Source organism: Hesperophylax consimilis, chromosome 30, assembly GCF_061612785.1.
Source record: "Hesperophylax consimilis isolate HC1 chromosome 30, BYU_Hcon_1.0, whole genome shotgun sequence".
Lineage (NCBI taxonomy): Eukaryota > Metazoa > Arthropoda > Insecta > Trichoptera > Limnephilidae > Hesperophylax > Hesperophylax consimilis.
In genome coordinates, this window is record NC_142865.1 from 18,266,596 (window position 1) to 18,284,039 (window position 17,444).

Consider the following 17,444-nt stretch of genomic DNA (forward strand, 5'->3'; position numbering starts at 1 on the left):
AGAAGACTACAATAAGTTCATCGCTGGCGGCCATCTTGAATCCAAAATGGCGGCCTACATGAATGAAATAAAATTTGTAATAGGAATTGATACTTGCCTTATATTTTATTTATCCAGGATGGAGCTATTTTCGATTACCGTATCTTAGAAGAACACAAAAAGCTTATCACTGGCCGCCATCTTGAATCCAAAATGGTTGCCTACATGCATGAAATAAACTTTGTAATAGGAATTGATACTTGCCTTATATTTTCTTTATCCAGGATGCAGCTATTTTCGATTAAGTACCGTATCTTAGAAGAACACAAAAAGCTTATCACTGGCAGCCATCTTGAATTTAAAATGGCTGCCAATGAGAATAACATAAATTTTTTAATGAATTTTGACATCTGCCCCTTGTTTTATTTGATGTTGTTATTTCTCCCTTTTCCCTTTATTCCCCTTAGAAAACTATTAAAAAACTGACTGGCGTCCATCATGAATCCAGAATAGCGACTACCACAACGACTTGTTCGTCTTGTGTTATTCTAGTTCAATGAAGTTAAATTTGCTTTGAATTTAAGTGTCATTTTCAAAATTGAAACTGATTATGTGAAGAATTTCGACAAGCGAAAAAGTACCTATTTGTGTATATATCTGTAATAATATGTTTTAACAGAAAGTCATTTTCAAAATTGGTTAAGAAATTTAACTATCCCGTGATTTTTCACATGTCTGCTCTAGTTGACTTATAATAAAATATTGTTACCTCTTATTTTCTGTAATCAGGATGAAGTTATATCAGCCACCCGTCTCCTGGAAGACTATGCAGCCGACAACAACAAGCGCGTCACGGGCCGCCATCTTGAATCCAAGATGGCTGCCTACGAGTTGTCAGTTTTCCCGCTATACGGTGGGCTGCCGGCCTACAAGCAGCTGAAGGCGTTCCAGAGTGTTAAACAGGGATGCCGGAAGGTTGTCATAGCGACTAATATTGCCGAGACTTCAGTTACCATTCCGGGCATTAGCTACGGTTAGTTATTTATTAAATTTGTTAGTATTTTAATTTTTACACTAACTTCACACAAGAAAGAAATGAACTTGAGTCTTGAAGAGGCAAATCTTCCAACGCCGAGCTGTTGAAAATGACGAATGTCAATTGTGTTTGAATGTTTAGCGCTTGTTTGGCATATGTTTCCCGGCTGCGCCGGTGTGGAAAGAATCAATGACGCTAGTTCTTTGGAGCATCTTCCATTGAAATACCTCTTAAACAAAGACAGAATTCCCATCCCACGTCTGTGCTCTAACAAGTTTGTTAAAGTATCAAAAGAACCTCCCGTTTCTGTACAGAATCAAGTGTTCCTTTCAGGTGTTTTTGAAATTCGTGTTCATATCACGAAATGAAAAACAAAAACCTCAAATCTAAATAACAATGTTGTATCACCGGCGATACTTACAAATGTTGTATCACCAGGGCGATACTTACAAATGTTGTATCACCAGGGCGATACTTATAAATGTTGTATCACCAGGGCGATACTTACAAATGTTGTATCACCAGGGCGATACTTATAAAAATGTTGTATCACCAGGGCGATACTTATAAAAATGTTGTATCACCAGGGCGATACTTATAAAAATGCTGTATCACCAGGGCGATACTTATAAAAATGTTGTATCACCAGGGCGATACTTACAAATTTTTGCATAAACAATTAATAAATAAATTAAAATTGAACTTTTTTAACTTTGTTACCACTTTATGTGGTGATCTGCCGTGCCGATCACTCAGATAATTTGTAAATAATATACGGTTTGATACTCCATATTATTTGGTTTATTTAGTATTTATACAAATGGACAGTATTCGAGATGTTATTGCAAAGAGAGGACGAGTTACAACAGACACGCCTTTTTATACGTCTCGGTCATGCTGTCTCACTCAGATATGCCTGTCTCTTTCATACCGACAGACATACGTTCACCACATCCCTCCACACTTAAATCAGCAGACAGTAACACAACATGATTATCATAATAATAATTATAAAACATACATACACATATTTAATTATTATTTTACAACATTTTCTTTTTTTATTTATAACCATGTTGATTCGGGAGTTGACTGCTGCTTATTATGATTTCTCTGTCCTTGGTCGAAGGCGCTCCTTCCAGTTCCCCGACGTTGACGCCACGGGTTCACTGGAGCTGGAAGGAAAAAGAGGGTCACCCGTTAGATTGTCATCCGAAACAAAGTCGGAGACATCGTACTCATCGAACGATAGCCTCCTCGTCTCAGACTCAGGGATTAAAATACTAGGGTTCTTTTCCCATGATACACACAGTTTGGATAATTGATCAAAATGTCCTTTCCAGTACATGATTTTATCATTCAATTTAACCTCAATTAAATATAGTTTATTTCCCAAACGTTTATGTACTTTCCCTGGTACCCACTTATCATTGTTTTGGTCTCTAAAATCTCTAACCATAACTTTCTGATTAATCTTAAAATTCGTAGATACTTTGTTATTCCTTTTATAATAGAATTTCTGATTTTCCTGACATTTTGACATTTTCATTTTGGTATCTTTATCAATCACATTTTCCTTTACCTTCCCCCCTCTAGGTATAAAATTATTCAAATTTGACCTTAACCTTCTACCAAACATTAGAACTGCTGGCTCTAACCCTGTTGTACAGTGTGGTGCATTCCTATAATCTGTGAGAAAACATTCTAACTTCTCATTATAACCTGACTGAAATTTTTTTTCTAATAATATTTTCTTTAAAAATTTTTTACACGTTTTGACTGCATTCTCTGCCAATCCATTTGATTGAGGATGATTTATAGGTGTTGTTAAATGTTTAATGCCATTTAACTCGCAAAACTGTTTAAAGTCTGCTGACATGAATGCTGCTCCATTATCAGAAACTAAGGTTTGTACACTACCGAAATAACTGAATAATCTCTTTAAGATTTTAATGGTATTATCTGAGTTAGGTGAATTTACTTCCACGCAATTCAACCATTTTGAGGTTGAATCTATGATTACCAAAAAATATTTATTTCCGATAGGCCCTACGTAATCTATATGAACCCTACTCCAAATTTCTTCCGTTATCGGCCATGGAGTTAACTCACTCTTGGGTTGTGATGGTTGAATTTCCGCACAACTTCCACACTCTCTAACTAAAAATTCAATTTGACTGTCTATCCCTGGCCACCAAAAATAGCCTCTAGCTAGCCCTTTCATCTTGGCAATCCCTAGATGAGATCTATGCAATAAGCTTAATATCTTATCCCTTAAACTTATTGGAATTACTAACCTATGGTTCCAGAAAATACAATCATCAATTATTGATAAATCGTTCCTTTTTATCCAATAAATCCATTTGCAATCATCCTTATTGACTTTATTTGGCCACCCTGTTCTAAGATAATTTTTTATCTCTAATAATAATTTATCCGTATTAGATTCTGCTTTAACTTCCTCAACATCTATTGGCATCTCGCTATTATTTTTGAATAAACACAAAATTCTTGAATCGAAGTTATTATACTCCTCAACAGGATCTCCTACAGGTACGCGAGATAAGTAATCCGAACAATTTAATGTTGATTTTACGTATTGAACTTTATAATTGAAAGATGAGAGAATTACACCATAACGTTGTAATCTATTACAAGTTAAAACAGGAATTCCTTTTTTTCACCAAAAATTCTACATAAAGGTTCATTATCTATTTCTAGAATAAATTCCCTTCCGTAAATGTACTCGAAAAACTTCTTAAAAGCAAACACAATTGCACAAGCCTCGAGGTCTAAAATTGAATATTTCTTTTCCGCTTCTGTCAGTTTACGAGAAACAAAAGAAATAGGTCTTTGTAAATTATTTTCATACACATGTAACAATGTTGCACCCAAACCTTTCGTTGAGGCGTCCGTAACTACCTTCAAAGTAACATTTGGATCGTAATGTGCTAACACTCGATTATCACATAAAATTAATTTTATTTTATTAAAAACATTTACGCAATCTTGATTAAAATCAAAATTCGTATTTTTTTTCAATAATTTGTGCAAAGGATCTAATAACATAGACATATTTGGGACAAAAGATCGGTAAAAATTTACCATTCCTAAAAAACTGCGTAGCTCTGATAAATCTGTTGGTTGCGCGACTTTACTAATTGCGTTCGTTTTATCTTCCATAGGTTTAATCCCTTCCTTCGAGATTTCAAACCCTAAGAAACATACCGATGAAGCGTTAAAATTGCACTTTTGAATATTTACGCACAAACCGCAATCTTTTAACCTATTAAGAACTGCATTTAAATTAGCATTATGTTCCTCTATCGTTTCTCCTGTAACCATAATATCATCCAGGAAAACCGCTGTTTTCTTCAAACCTTGTAGACATGAAGCTATAGTTCTACAGAATATTGCCGGTGCACTGTTAATCCCAAACACTAGCCTAGTGAATTTAAATAATCCCAAATCACCGTCTTCTGGCTCCGTCCGGATTCCTGGTCGTCCTTCTCGTCCGCTCACCACCGCCACGCCTTCCCGTGTCGGCTCCCGGTACAAGCTGCCTGGATCCGTTTATCCTCCGGTTTCTCGGCTGCTGATTCCTTGAGCTCAGCGCCTTGAATCTCCTTGCCAGTTCCTTGCCTTGATACTCCTTCAATGTCCGATACTGTCCGTGAAGCTGCCCCCAAATTATTTTTTTTTATGCGAAAATAATCCCTTCCGCGGTGCTCGGTGGGATTATAACCAAACTATGGTTCTTTCAGCTGCGCCTACTGTGGTTCTTCCTCCAGGAAGAATTTAACGGCTGTTCAGCTTCCTTTTTTTTTGGCTGCTCCAACTGTAGTTCTTTCAGCTGCGCCTACTGTGGTTCTTCCTCCAGGAAGAATTTAGCGGCTGTTCAGCTTCCTTTTTCGGCTGCGCCAACTGTGGTGATCTGCCGTGCCGATCACTCAGATAATTTGTAAATAATATACGGTTTGATACTCCATATTATTTGGTTTATTTAGTATTTATACAAATGGACAGTATTCGAGATGTTATTGCAAAGAGAGGACGAGTTACAACAGACACGCCTTTTTATACGTCTCGGTCATGCTGTCTCACTCAGATATGCCTGTCTCTTTCATACCGACAGACATACGTTCACCACATATAGGTCGACCGATTTCGGTTGCATTTAATCTTCTTCAGGAAAATGGAAATATAAACTAAATAAAATACAAGGGACAATTACAAGGTAAACAGAAGGAAACGGTCAACCTATATAACTCAAATAAAGTGGTTTAAAATAAAGTAACGAAAAAATCATTTATATAATGTGTTACGTAATGCAAATAAGCAATAGTTACGGACTCTCAAAATGCCGGAGAAAACCCTATTAGTTTTTAGTTCCAACCCGCGCTGCAAACAAACGAGCCCGCGGCTATGACCCGTGACCCACAGAACAAAACCAACGCTCTTAGAGCTCGGGCAAGTCAATTGTTGTGCCGAGAGTTCCCGCGTCCTACTCGAACGCTTTGTGCTGAGGCCTCCCGCAGCATCGCGGTTGCCCCATTCAAATAAGATGGGAATCTTATTTGAATAAACCAAGGACGTAGCCGATACCAGACGACAGGTAGACCATTTTTACCTGCCTGGGCGACTCGAGAGATTGCCTAAATCACGACCAATGCAATATGCAAGATGCATGTGAGTTCGCTATTAACCTGTTTTCCCCTGTTGTGTCGTGTCTTGCGGTAATATTAACTTCAGTACCCCGGAGCCCAGGGAGAAATTAGATAGGATAATGCTAAGATGTTTATCACCTATGTTTTGTGTTGTTTAATACTACTAATATCTGTTCCATATTGTGACGCCATGTACTGCTGGATGTATTAAACCCGATGTATCACAATACTTCTTTCATTTGGTAACTGAATGCGACGTGAACCCTTTCTAGCAAAAGGTAGGTCCAGAACCATAAGTCCGATTGACGATCCACGCCTGAACTTGAGTAGTCCATCTCGCCAACCTACAGAGCTGGTCACCGGCCACTGTACACCCCCCCCTCGCTGGGGGCCCTCAACCCCCTGAACTAGCAAATGTCAAGCCACAAAGTGTTTGCTTTCTTCAATAATTCGATAAAAATTATAATGTACACAGCAGACAGATGGTTAACATAAAAAAATTACAAATAATAAATACCAACTGTGTGGTGTACAACCATTGTTATTATGTATGTAAGAATTAATATGTAACCTGCGAATGTTTGTCTGAAACAACAACACAAAAATAAGTTTGTGTTAAGTGAAGTCAAGTAAAAACAAGAGATTCGAGAAATTTATTAAAGTTCTGGAGGCTATCACTAAATAGGATAGCCATAAACTGTACCATTAACACATTTCTGGCGGGTATTTTTTGCGCTGGCGCTACGCTGTCTCCGGGCGAAAATAAAGGTCTCGCGCGAATTTCTTTAATTTTTTTAAAATCACTAATATCTTTGAAAATAATTAAAATATTTTGATAAAAATTTCTACGTAGACTTTTATTTACTGTGTGTTCCTTTGAGAACTGTCAAAACGTGATAATTTTTGTGTTATTTACGAGTTTTGCTAAAAGCTTCATAACTCACGTTTTGGGAAACGTAGCCTCATTCTAAAAAATGTTTTGGAAAGATTATGAAATCCACTATCGCATTGTGTTGTTATACGTAAATATTTGCGTTTCTAAATATACATTTTATGAAAACGTCAAAAATATGTAAAAATCGCTGACCATTATTTCAAAGCCGTGAAAAATGTACTTTTTTCTGAGTGTCATAAAGAAATAACACTTTATATATTGAAGAAATATAATTAAAAACTATTAGTCACCTCAAAATATTAACCGTCCAAACTAAAATATTTTTAATAAATTATTTAGAAACGCAATAAATTATGAACGAACAAGATGACAGATCCAATCGGCTTAGATAATGCACCTCTACGTTCCATAGATATTCTTGAATACAGACGCGTAGCGTTATTCATTATCGATACTCTGTTTTTTAAATCATAGCAATCCGTATACTAGTGATGGAAATAAATCGATTTTTGTAAAATCTCACGCGTTTACGTGAAAAGACGTTCTAATGTCTTGACCGCTATAATCATATTTATGTCTTTTGACGTTCTAATGTTCTGAGTGGTTAAACGAAATTATTATTTCAAATACAACTCAATTAATCTTGTAATATGTTTATTACGGTCTGTCATCGGTATCGCCCGACATCTCTCGCTTGCTTGCACATAGGAGTCGAGTGGGGCGGAACAGAGATAGAGATTGTAATCGGGTTTCACGGTCATAAAAATCCTCATTCCAGGAATTGAATTATTACAATAACAAATAATATACTATTCTTTTGTTGAAATACCGATGTAAACGAAAGGCACGAAGATAAATATAAAAAGAAAACTTGAATTACGATTCGATAATTATGTACATATAGTTGGGACCTTTACAAAGATATTGGTATGTAATATTCATGTAAAATCATTGAATAATTCCGTCTTTTCTGCCATTGAAATGAAACCGGCGCAAAAGGTAGAACTACCCTTCCCGCCTTTAAGCATCAATCGACCGAACGGGTAGAAATACCTTTCCCCCCCGAAGTGTGTTAATACTTTAACTACACCTTTTAACATAATTATAATCTGGTAAGATTTTAATTTTTAACTAAGTAAATACTATAGACTAAACGTTGCCACACACTTAATTGATAAGTTGGCATTGTATTGTTTTTATCCTAGTATATCTGCTACTGCATAATATAGACCTCATGTCTCTATTCTGAATTATGTCCATTCTTTTAACTAGTGTTTTATTGCTCAGAAAAATAACACTTGTGCAGTAATTCAGGTGAGATCTTGCCACTACAGTGTATGTTATATAGTCGACACATTTGCATAAGATGTTGGGAGAAGGTTAAGTTTATTCGGAAAGGAATATGGAATGTTTCTGGGTTCATTAGTAGACGATGGTTGATTGATTTTCTTTGTGGATGATAATAATATACATAATAATCATTATTATTTTACATATTTATTTGCAGTGATTGACTGTGGTTTCCACAAGGTGCGCTACTTGGACCCCAGTGCATCCTTTGAGAACTTGATCCTGTGTCCCATATCGAAGGCCAACGCCATCCAGAGGGCAGGCAGGGCAGGCAGGGTTGCACATGGGAAATGTTACAGGTACATTTCTAGATATAATTATTATTGAAAATATCCATTTTGCTCATCTTCTTTTTGATTTGTTGCTGACGATTGTGACCCCCACTCCAATTGAGCTGGTGGAAAAGGTTCTACCACTTCTCACGGTACTGCACTGCATGGAGAGCCACCGATACCGACTTTCTGGATATGATACATGATCAGAGATTTGCTTTATTTCAAATAAGTCCATTTCAAATGGAAATGCAAAATGCAAAATGGGTATTTTCCATTTTGCATTCTTTTGCTTTTCTCAAAGCATTTTCCATTTTAAATGCTTTTTTGCAACATTCTTCCTACTATCTCCACTCATCTTTTTTTCATAAGCCACAAATATCAGTCGGTCCTCAACCTCGCTATGAGAGATAATTGACATTTGTCAAGTTGCTCCCTGGTAAGAGCCCTGGATATTGAGTGATACCATTACAAAAAATACTGATTCTAATACTGAACATGGGGCCATGACGCTGTAATATTAAATAGCAGTTTCTATGTTTTTACTTTGGCAACATGTCAACATTAGTCCCGCGCAAATTTTTTGTGGTTTCATAATCTGTAGTCGTGGTGTTTTTGGATTTACCAACATGTATTATGTTTGTTCTACATTGATGTCCATTATTAAATGACAAAATTGTTTGACCTGAGAAACCATTTTGCATTTTCAATGCATTTTGAAAATAGGTATTTTGCATTTTGCATTTGAAATGCTTTTCTAAAAACCATTTTGCATTTTGCATTTTCAAATGGAAAAGTTTTGACCCATTTCCATTTTGCATTTCAAATGGTTTTGGGTACCCATTTTGCACATCTCTGTACATGATCAAGCATTGCTTTCTTTAGCTAGCAAAGCTAAATAATAAGCTTCTTCGGGTTCGAATTCCTGGTTTGGCGAACAATGTGTTCAAAGTATTGTTTTTATAATTTTGGAGGCGGGTATAGGTATCGGGAACCATTCGTTGGATTTACTATATCTAAGCCAATTTGTTTGTTATATAACTTGTCAATATCATCTGCTACTTTTCCAGACTCGTGGAAAGTTTCTTATATTAGACCTATTTTCAAATCAGGCAATAAGTCGAACGTAGAAAACTATAGACCCATATCGATATTATCCCATATTCCTAAAATATTTGAGTCAATAATCACGAAGAAAATCACACCTATCTTTAAAAATGTACTGATCGAGGAACAGCATGGATTTAGATCTGCTAAATCTACTACTACTAACTTACTATCCTTTACCAATTCCATCGTCAATGGTCTAGAAGATAACTCACAAATAGATGTTCTATATACCGACTTCTCTAAAGCTTTTGACAAAGTAAACCACTCAATCCTTATGGCCAAACTATATGCTATCGGTATTAGAAACCCCTTGCTATTATTCTTTAATTCTTATTTAAGCAATAGAAAACAAAGAGTTAAAAAACAACTTTGTGTCTACTATTATTGAAGTAACGTCCGGCGTACCTCAAGGAGCACATCTAGCACCGCTTCTTTTTAACTTGTTTATAAACGACATTATTAGTATTTTTTCTCATACACGCTTTTGGCTTTTTGCAGACGACAATAAGATTCTAAAGATAATAAAAAATCACGATGACTGCCTTCTTTTCCAATCGAATATCGACTCTTTCAATGATTGGTGTAAAATTAATTGCTTGAAACTAAATGTCGATAAATGCAAAATTATGTCCTTCTATATATCAAAAAAACCGATTGTCTTCGAATACAAACTTAATAATATTTGCTTAGCAACTGTTACATCTATTAAAGACCTTGGTGTCTCTCTTGATAGCAAGCTTTCTTTTCGGGATCACATAACTGCAATCGTTAATAAATCCCTCAAACTACTTGGTTTCATCACTAGAATCACTTCGGACTTCAAAAACGTAAATACCCTTAGAACTCTTTACTGCTCCTTGGTTCGCCCCCATCTTGAATATGCTTGTGTTATCTGGTCTCCTTTTTAAGCTGTCCACATTCGACGCATTGAATCTGTTCAACATCGGTTCTTAAGAGGGATTGCTAGGAGGCTAGGATTAGAAAAAGGCAAATACTCATATGATGAAATTGAACTAACTCTAAACCTCTCTCCTTTGGAAGTCCGTCGGTAAAGAAATGACCTCATTTGCTTCTTCAAAATTATAAATGGTATTATTGATTCACCTACTCTACTGCAACTCATTCCCTTCAATATCCCCTCGCAAAGACTCAGAAATAATGAACTGCTCTTCCTCAACCATCATTCGACAAATTATGGATATTATTCACCATTGTCCAGAATGTGTAGACTGGTCAACTCAAGTCAAAACCTTAACTTTTTTGGGATAAGTCTAAATGATTTTTGCCAGTCGCTAAACAAGTGACGGAATATTAAGTGTCCTGTGGTCCTGACCCACGGCGTATTCTTGACTTGATTCGACTTGTCACTTTATTTTCTAATATTATATCTACCATATGTCTTTGCTTTCATGTACCTTTGTCTACTCCTGTATTTTTCATTTTACTTTATTATTGTTATTATTTTGTAATTTGGACGATGTCCGTTAATAAATAAATAAATAAATAACCAATACCTCTGCTGAGGTCACCCCAAGTGGCAAACTACGGCCGATGACTTAGGAGGGGTGCCTGGGTTCATGGAGTGAGGTATGTCCAGGTCTTGGCCGTCACCCACCAGCTGTGTGGCGGGCCGGATGGGGAGAGGTCGGTTGAGTGAGATCATTGGACCTCTCCAGCCAGTCTCTCTCAGCCCTTGCAAGCCTATTTCTTCTTCCGTAATGGATATTTTAGCTCATCTGGATGTCATTATTCTCCAGCATCACATTTCTAATGCGTCTATCCATTTCATTTCCGTGACTCTAAATGTACTTATTTTGTCCACACCATATCACATTGATAAAGGACTCACTATACTAAGTTATATTTTGTACTATCATTGCTTGCGTTTAAAATATCTTTTTAATAAATTTTAACAAACTAGTCTTTTTATCAAAATCTATTTTTTCATTGCTAGTTTGAAAAGTCCTATGCAATTGTGTAATTTCTTTATCGTGATTAATTTTTGGGTTATTATGCCGTGTTGCGCTTCCTCCTTCTTTAGGCAACATTTCGGACAGCTTTGCAATGTCCATCATCAGGGCAGAAGTGTAGTTTGCGGTGAAGTGTGTATTTATAAATTATATGGAGTGTTACACGTGTTAATCCTCTTAGGGCCAGTATTTCAGTATACATAATAATTAGTTAAATTAATGTGGTTTTTGTGGCGTTTTGTTTTGGTGTAGCTGTCAAGTATATATATCTTATTATTAAATCTAGATACCGGATACCAAGAACTACAGGGTTTTTCAATAAGAGGTGTTATTTTGATATTCAATCGTAAAAGATCAATGGTTTCGTTGCTTGTGTGGCACGTAGCGCCGTCTTGTTGAAAGTAAACGTTGTCCAAATCAATATCATCCAATTCCGGCCATGAAAAATCATTAATCATCTCTCGATAGCGCAATCCATTCACCGTAACTGTTGCTCCAGCCTCATTTTCAAAAAAGTAAGGTCCAATGACTCCGCCGGACCATAAACCATACCAAACAGTCCCACGTTGAGGATAAAGAAGCTTTTCAACAATAACTCTTGGGTTTTCCGAGCCCCAGATGTGACAATTTTGCTTGTTGACGAAGCCACCGAGGTGGAAATGGGCCTCATCACTCAAGATGATTTGCATTTGATTCACTCAAGTGAATTTTAATAATTTCAATGCGTTGTTGAAGCGTGTATCATTCCATTTTTATTAATGGCGTAGTTTCTACTTGTCAAATGTCAAAAAATGACAGCTTCAAAAGTAACATCTACCGAAATAGCGGGCTATTCAACACGCTTAACACCTCTTATTGGAAAACCCCGTATTACGCTGTATTAATATTAACAGTTAATTAATTTTAATTAACCCCATTGTTTGTATTAATATTAACAGGGTTTTTATTCGCCACTCTATTTATGCATGCTTAATGCCTTTTGGGTCTTTCCAGGACTTCAGGAACAAATCCAAAGTAATGGCCAGTTTCAATTAATACTTAAACATCTGCCCTGATGATGGACACCACACTCTGTCTGAAACGTTGGCTAAAGAAGGAGAAAGCGCAACACGGCATAATAACCCAAAAATTTATCTTGAAAATACTTTTGGCTGAGAAAATCTAAAATCATTTCTTATAATTTCTTGTATTGAATGAGCACCGTTTGATCATTTCATGCCTTGCCTCAAATAATTTTGAGAGGTTATAAATCTAATATCGTTGATATTAGTATATGAGCTCACCCATAGATGGCCCTAGATTAGTCTCTTAGGTTACCCATAGGTGGCGGAAGTTGTCGAGAATAATAAAATGATAGATGTAAGTCAGATGCAAGTCTTGGATGAGAGTCACTAGTTTTAAGTAAGTAGTTATAAGCCTAAGTCGTCAGTGTAAGCCTTAAGTCACTAGTTATTATGAATCCCAGTTTTAAGCCAGTTAAATTTATTATTCAATTCATATATTGAATAATAAATTTACAAATATTATTATTAGTAAATAAGGTGAGAACCTCAAGGTCAGGGTCCAGATTATTCCAACCGCCTGCTAATTTAGATATCAGAGCCCATTGTACAAAGTGTTTTGGTGAAACCGGAGTTTTTATTAAGAGTTTGAGATAACGCCGTGACAACAAAATGTATGTTTGATTGCAGATTATATTCAGAAGGAGAGTACGAGAAGCTCATGGCCAACGTGCCACCAGAAATACAGCGAACCGATCTGTCAGGAATCGTGCTCCAGCTCAAAGCCCTCGGAATTGACAATATTCTCAGGTTAGTCTTTACGAATCTCCGCATTTATAACACTGCCTCAGGTATATCATTTCTATAGCATTCAGTCTATTTTCATCCTACCTCTCTCAGTTCCTCGCCTCACTTGGTGTACTGTAGTACCTCCCAACATAATACATATTTGCCTTTCTTCTCCAAAACACGCTTATTAACCTTTCCTTATCTGTGATGTGTATTTACGACACATTGCTTCTAATAACTTTAATATCTCTATAAATATAATATGATTTAAGATTTTCACGGCCAAAAGTATTTTTGTTATTTGTTTTTGGGGTGTTATGCCGTGTTGCGCTAACTCCTTCTTTAGCCAACGTTTCGGACAGCATTGCAGTGTCCATCATCAGGGCAGATGTGTTATTTGAGGTTGTGTTAAAATGTGAGCTTATGTATGAGGTTGTGATACCGTGTTGCCAGCTCCAACCCTCTGAGCTAACATTAACGTATCATTTTTTTTTTTTTTTAAATATTTAAAGTGGTTTTCTTCGTTTAGCTCTGGTGTAGCCGTCAATTACCGGATACCAAGAACTATTGAGCTTAGCTCCATCGTCTCTATTAATGTTTACGGGATTTTTATAAATTTCAATGGCTTCCGTAATCAGCCGTGCTCTATAAGTTTTGGGTCTCCCCAGGATTTCAGGAACAAATCCAAAGTAATGCCCGGTGTCAATCAAATGCTCGGCAATTGCCGATTTGTCAGGGTGGCCGAGTTTACAAGCTCTGAAGTGTTCTGAAATCCTTAGAAAAAGTATTAGCCGCCCGAGGAGTCTTAGGAAGATTAGGTTGCTAATTAAAAAAAACAACCTGTAAAAAAACCAAGTTCTTTTACTTTAGTACATCTATTTTTTTAATAGATTTTTTTTTTTTTTTATACTTCCGACTTTATGTCCGGGTTAAATCTTCCCCATAGGAAAAACTAAACCCTTCCACACACTTTTCCACAAATGATCATCTAGTCAATCAACATTATGCAAGTGCATTATATAAGCAAAATAAATACAAAACAATACAAGAACAACACGTCAACTCACCAGAGATCAAATGGGAAAATAATTCACCGACTCCAGATATTTTCATATCAGAGGGTTCGGCTCGGTAGAACTTCTAACAGGGCCTATAAATCCTACTGATCCCTCAACATAAATATTTAAAAAATCTTTCATTATCCTACATGTATTTAAAATGACTGATTTTTGCATTTTTATATATAAATTTTTTGATAGATCTAATACGCCTAAATTTTTAATGAGAGAGCTAGGTATAATGATATATATATAAAGATTAAATATATATATATATTGATTTAAAATGATAGTATTTAAAAAAAAATAGTTATAATTTTTTTTTTTATGAACCTTCTTCCGCAGGGTCTGGAGTCAACAACTGAGCCAAATCCCGTTGGGTAGGACTGAAATTTATTTAGAATATATATTAACTGCTGCAACGTCATCAAATTTCAGAGAAATGCGTATATATCCGTATATGTCTGCGTTTGTACGCGTGATAGCCACCAAAAGTTAATTGTCATCAACAACGAGTCTATCTGCCGAGTTACAGCTCGATTGGACGTCTAGAAGTGGGTTAATTTCAACTTCCAAGATTTTCATTAATTATTCAAACATGAAAACAAAATCGAATTTCAAATAGATGTATTTAAAAATATTAATAGTCTGTAAATTGTTTTTTTGGTTTTCTGAAAATTCTGTATTTTGTTTATTGTCTATTGCAGGTTCCCCTTTCCTTCCCAGCCCCCGGCCCGCTCTATGCTCTCAGCCGTAGAGATTCTCTATGCCCTGGGAGCCATAGACAAGAGGGGCTCCCTCACCTCTCCCCTCGGAGAACAGATGGCCGAGTTACCCCTGCCGCCTTCCCGAGCCAAGATATTGTGCAACAGTGGTGAGTTTCATTTTGGGGGATGCTGGTTGTGGGTCTATTTAAACCTTATAGTAGACACTGGCAGATTCTCACTCCAGAAGATAGGTGGAAACTTGAGTGGCAAACGGCCAACGTGAGAAATACCCACCTCATACAGGACCCCACCGAGAGAAAGCCTGGGTTCTCATTGCCTCGCAAAATTTGGTCCCCCATCAATAGGTTAAGGTACTCCCGTAGCCGCTGTGCCCACATGATGCACAGATGGGGCCTTAAAGAGTCGATGTGTGAATATGGTGCGGCGCAGACCACCGAACATGTGGTCAATGAATGCCCGCTCCATTCGTTACACGGCGGGATTGATGAGATTCCCCTGGCGACGCCTGAGGCCCTAGAATGGCTCGCAGACATAGAAGTCCCCCTCTGACTCCTTACCATACGAAAGAAGAAGAAGAATAGCAGTTCAATAATAGTAAGACAGTATTTATAGCAGTTCAACAATAGTAAGACAGTATTTATAGCAGTTCAACAATAGTAAGACAGTATTTATAGCAGTTCAACAATAGTAAGACAGTATTTATAGCAGTTCAACAATAGTAAGACAGTATTTATAGCAGTTCAACAATAGTAAGACAGTATTTATAGCAGTTCAACAATAGTAAGACAGTATTTATAGCAGTTCAACAATGGTAGGACAGTATTTATAGCAGTTCAACAATAGTAAGACAGTATTTATAGCAGTTCAACAATAGTAAGACAGTATTTATAGCAGTTCAACAATGGTAGGACAGTATTTATAGCAGTTCAACAATAGTAAGACAGTATTTATAGCAGTTAAACAGTAATAAGACAGTATGATAAACTCTATGGGTTCACTGAGGAAACAGGTTACGCCTGTATCATTCCTTCCAGAGGAACGTAATATGTTCCTTTAACCCTTTGTTTTACAAAAGGGTATTTTCCTCACTGGGTTAGCTGATCTCGAAGCAGACAGTTTACAAAGTGTCGCTGGAGTCAGTCCTGCCAGAGGTAACCAAAGTAAGGTAACTTATTTTCTAGAGCAAAACATGACCTTTTATCGGTCACCACAGCTGTGACATCCCCTCCCGGGTTCACATCTGTAAGCCAGAGCGGCGGGGTGAAAACATTAACCAATAGCATCCCTCACCCTAATCAGTAAGAGACGAAGCGATTCGGGAATGAGAAAGTATGTATTCGATCGAAGAACTAATCAATACACGCTCGAAATTTGCGTAATAACTAGACGGTTTGCTATACGCCTGTATAATTTCATCCTGACACCATGTACTAAGTACTATTATACTAAGTACTATTATACTATGTACTATTGTACTATGTCCTATCGTACTATGTCCTATTGTACTGTGTACTATTGTACTGTGTACTATTGTACTGTGTACTATTGTACTGTGTACTATTGTACTGTGTTCTATTGTACTGTGTACTATTGTACTGTGTACTATGTGCTATTGTACTGTGTACTATTGTACTGTGTTCTATTGTACTGTGTACTATTGTACTGTGTACTATGTGCTATTGTACTATGTACTTATTTATATGGAATTTGTATTATTATTTATTACTTTGAATTTTTAATGGCAGGAGAGTTTGGCTGCACCGACGAGATCCTCTCCATAGTAGCCATGATGCAAGTTGAGAGTGTCTTCATCAAACCAGCCGGTGGTCAGCAAGCTATCAACGCCAAGGTGGTCAAAAGAAATAACTTTGAGGTGGGTTACATCAACAAAATATCCTTTCTGTTCCTTCATGAAAAAAACATTTTAATTCACGACCACCACCCCCGTTTTACTAGTGGTTTTGTATACCGGTATTCATTTTTTGCCTTACCATGACATTATATAATATTTTTATTCGTTAACTCCACACAGAAGGCCCCGATAGGAAATTAGTTCCCTAACCCTTTCAGACCTGAAGAAGAAAAAAAGGTGTTTTTCAAGAATTTTAATAAAAAACACAATAAACCCATAGATTAACATGTTAGCTACAATAATAGCACAGCGAATTACTTAAATAATTTTCATTTATAAATAACTTATGAGGCAGAGGTTTCCTTCGTTGTTGACACAACATTTTGACAGCTTGTAATGATGCCCCTGGCGACAAATTTCATTGCTATGAAAATTGTACACATTGAGGACACAGGACTCGGAAAATTAATATGCGTATCAAATTTTCCATTTCCACCCAAAATTTTTAAATAATACTCAAAAAATTCCATTTAAGAAAATCCTGGAAGATTTCCATCTAAACATAGTTGGGAAGTAATAATGTAATGGTTTATATTCCATTCCCTTATCCTGAATATGCTACGTAAAAAATTACTCCTGCGGAGCTTTTCCGTGTCTTTGTGAATGTTATAACAATTTTTCCACTCCCTTGGCTCTCGTTACTTAACTCCTACAGTTGGGGATGCCATTGTTCCATA

The 17,444-nt window shown here is 36.6% G+C and overlaps 1 protein-coding gene across 1 annotated transcript in view; it reads left to right on the forward strand.

Moving 5' to 3' along the window:
- Positions 1 to 17,444, forward strand: part of LOC149409718 (putative ATP-dependent RNA helicase DHX35) — a 156,511-nt gene that overhangs the window by 128,964 nt on the left and 10,103 nt on the right. Inside the window, exons 8-12 of the mRNA XM_089649727.1 lie at positions 769 to 1,012; positions 8,085 to 8,226; positions 12,971 to 13,090; positions 14,835 to 15,001; positions 16,601 to 16,728. Of these exons, the coding sequence (XP_089505853.1) occupies positions 769 to 1,012; positions 8,085 to 8,226; positions 12,971 to 13,090; positions 14,835 to 15,001; positions 16,601 to 16,728 (801 nt within the window). The remainder of the gene's footprint in view (positions 1 to 768; positions 1,013 to 8,084; positions 8,227 to 12,970; positions 13,091 to 14,834; positions 15,002 to 16,600; positions 16,729 to 17,444) is intronic.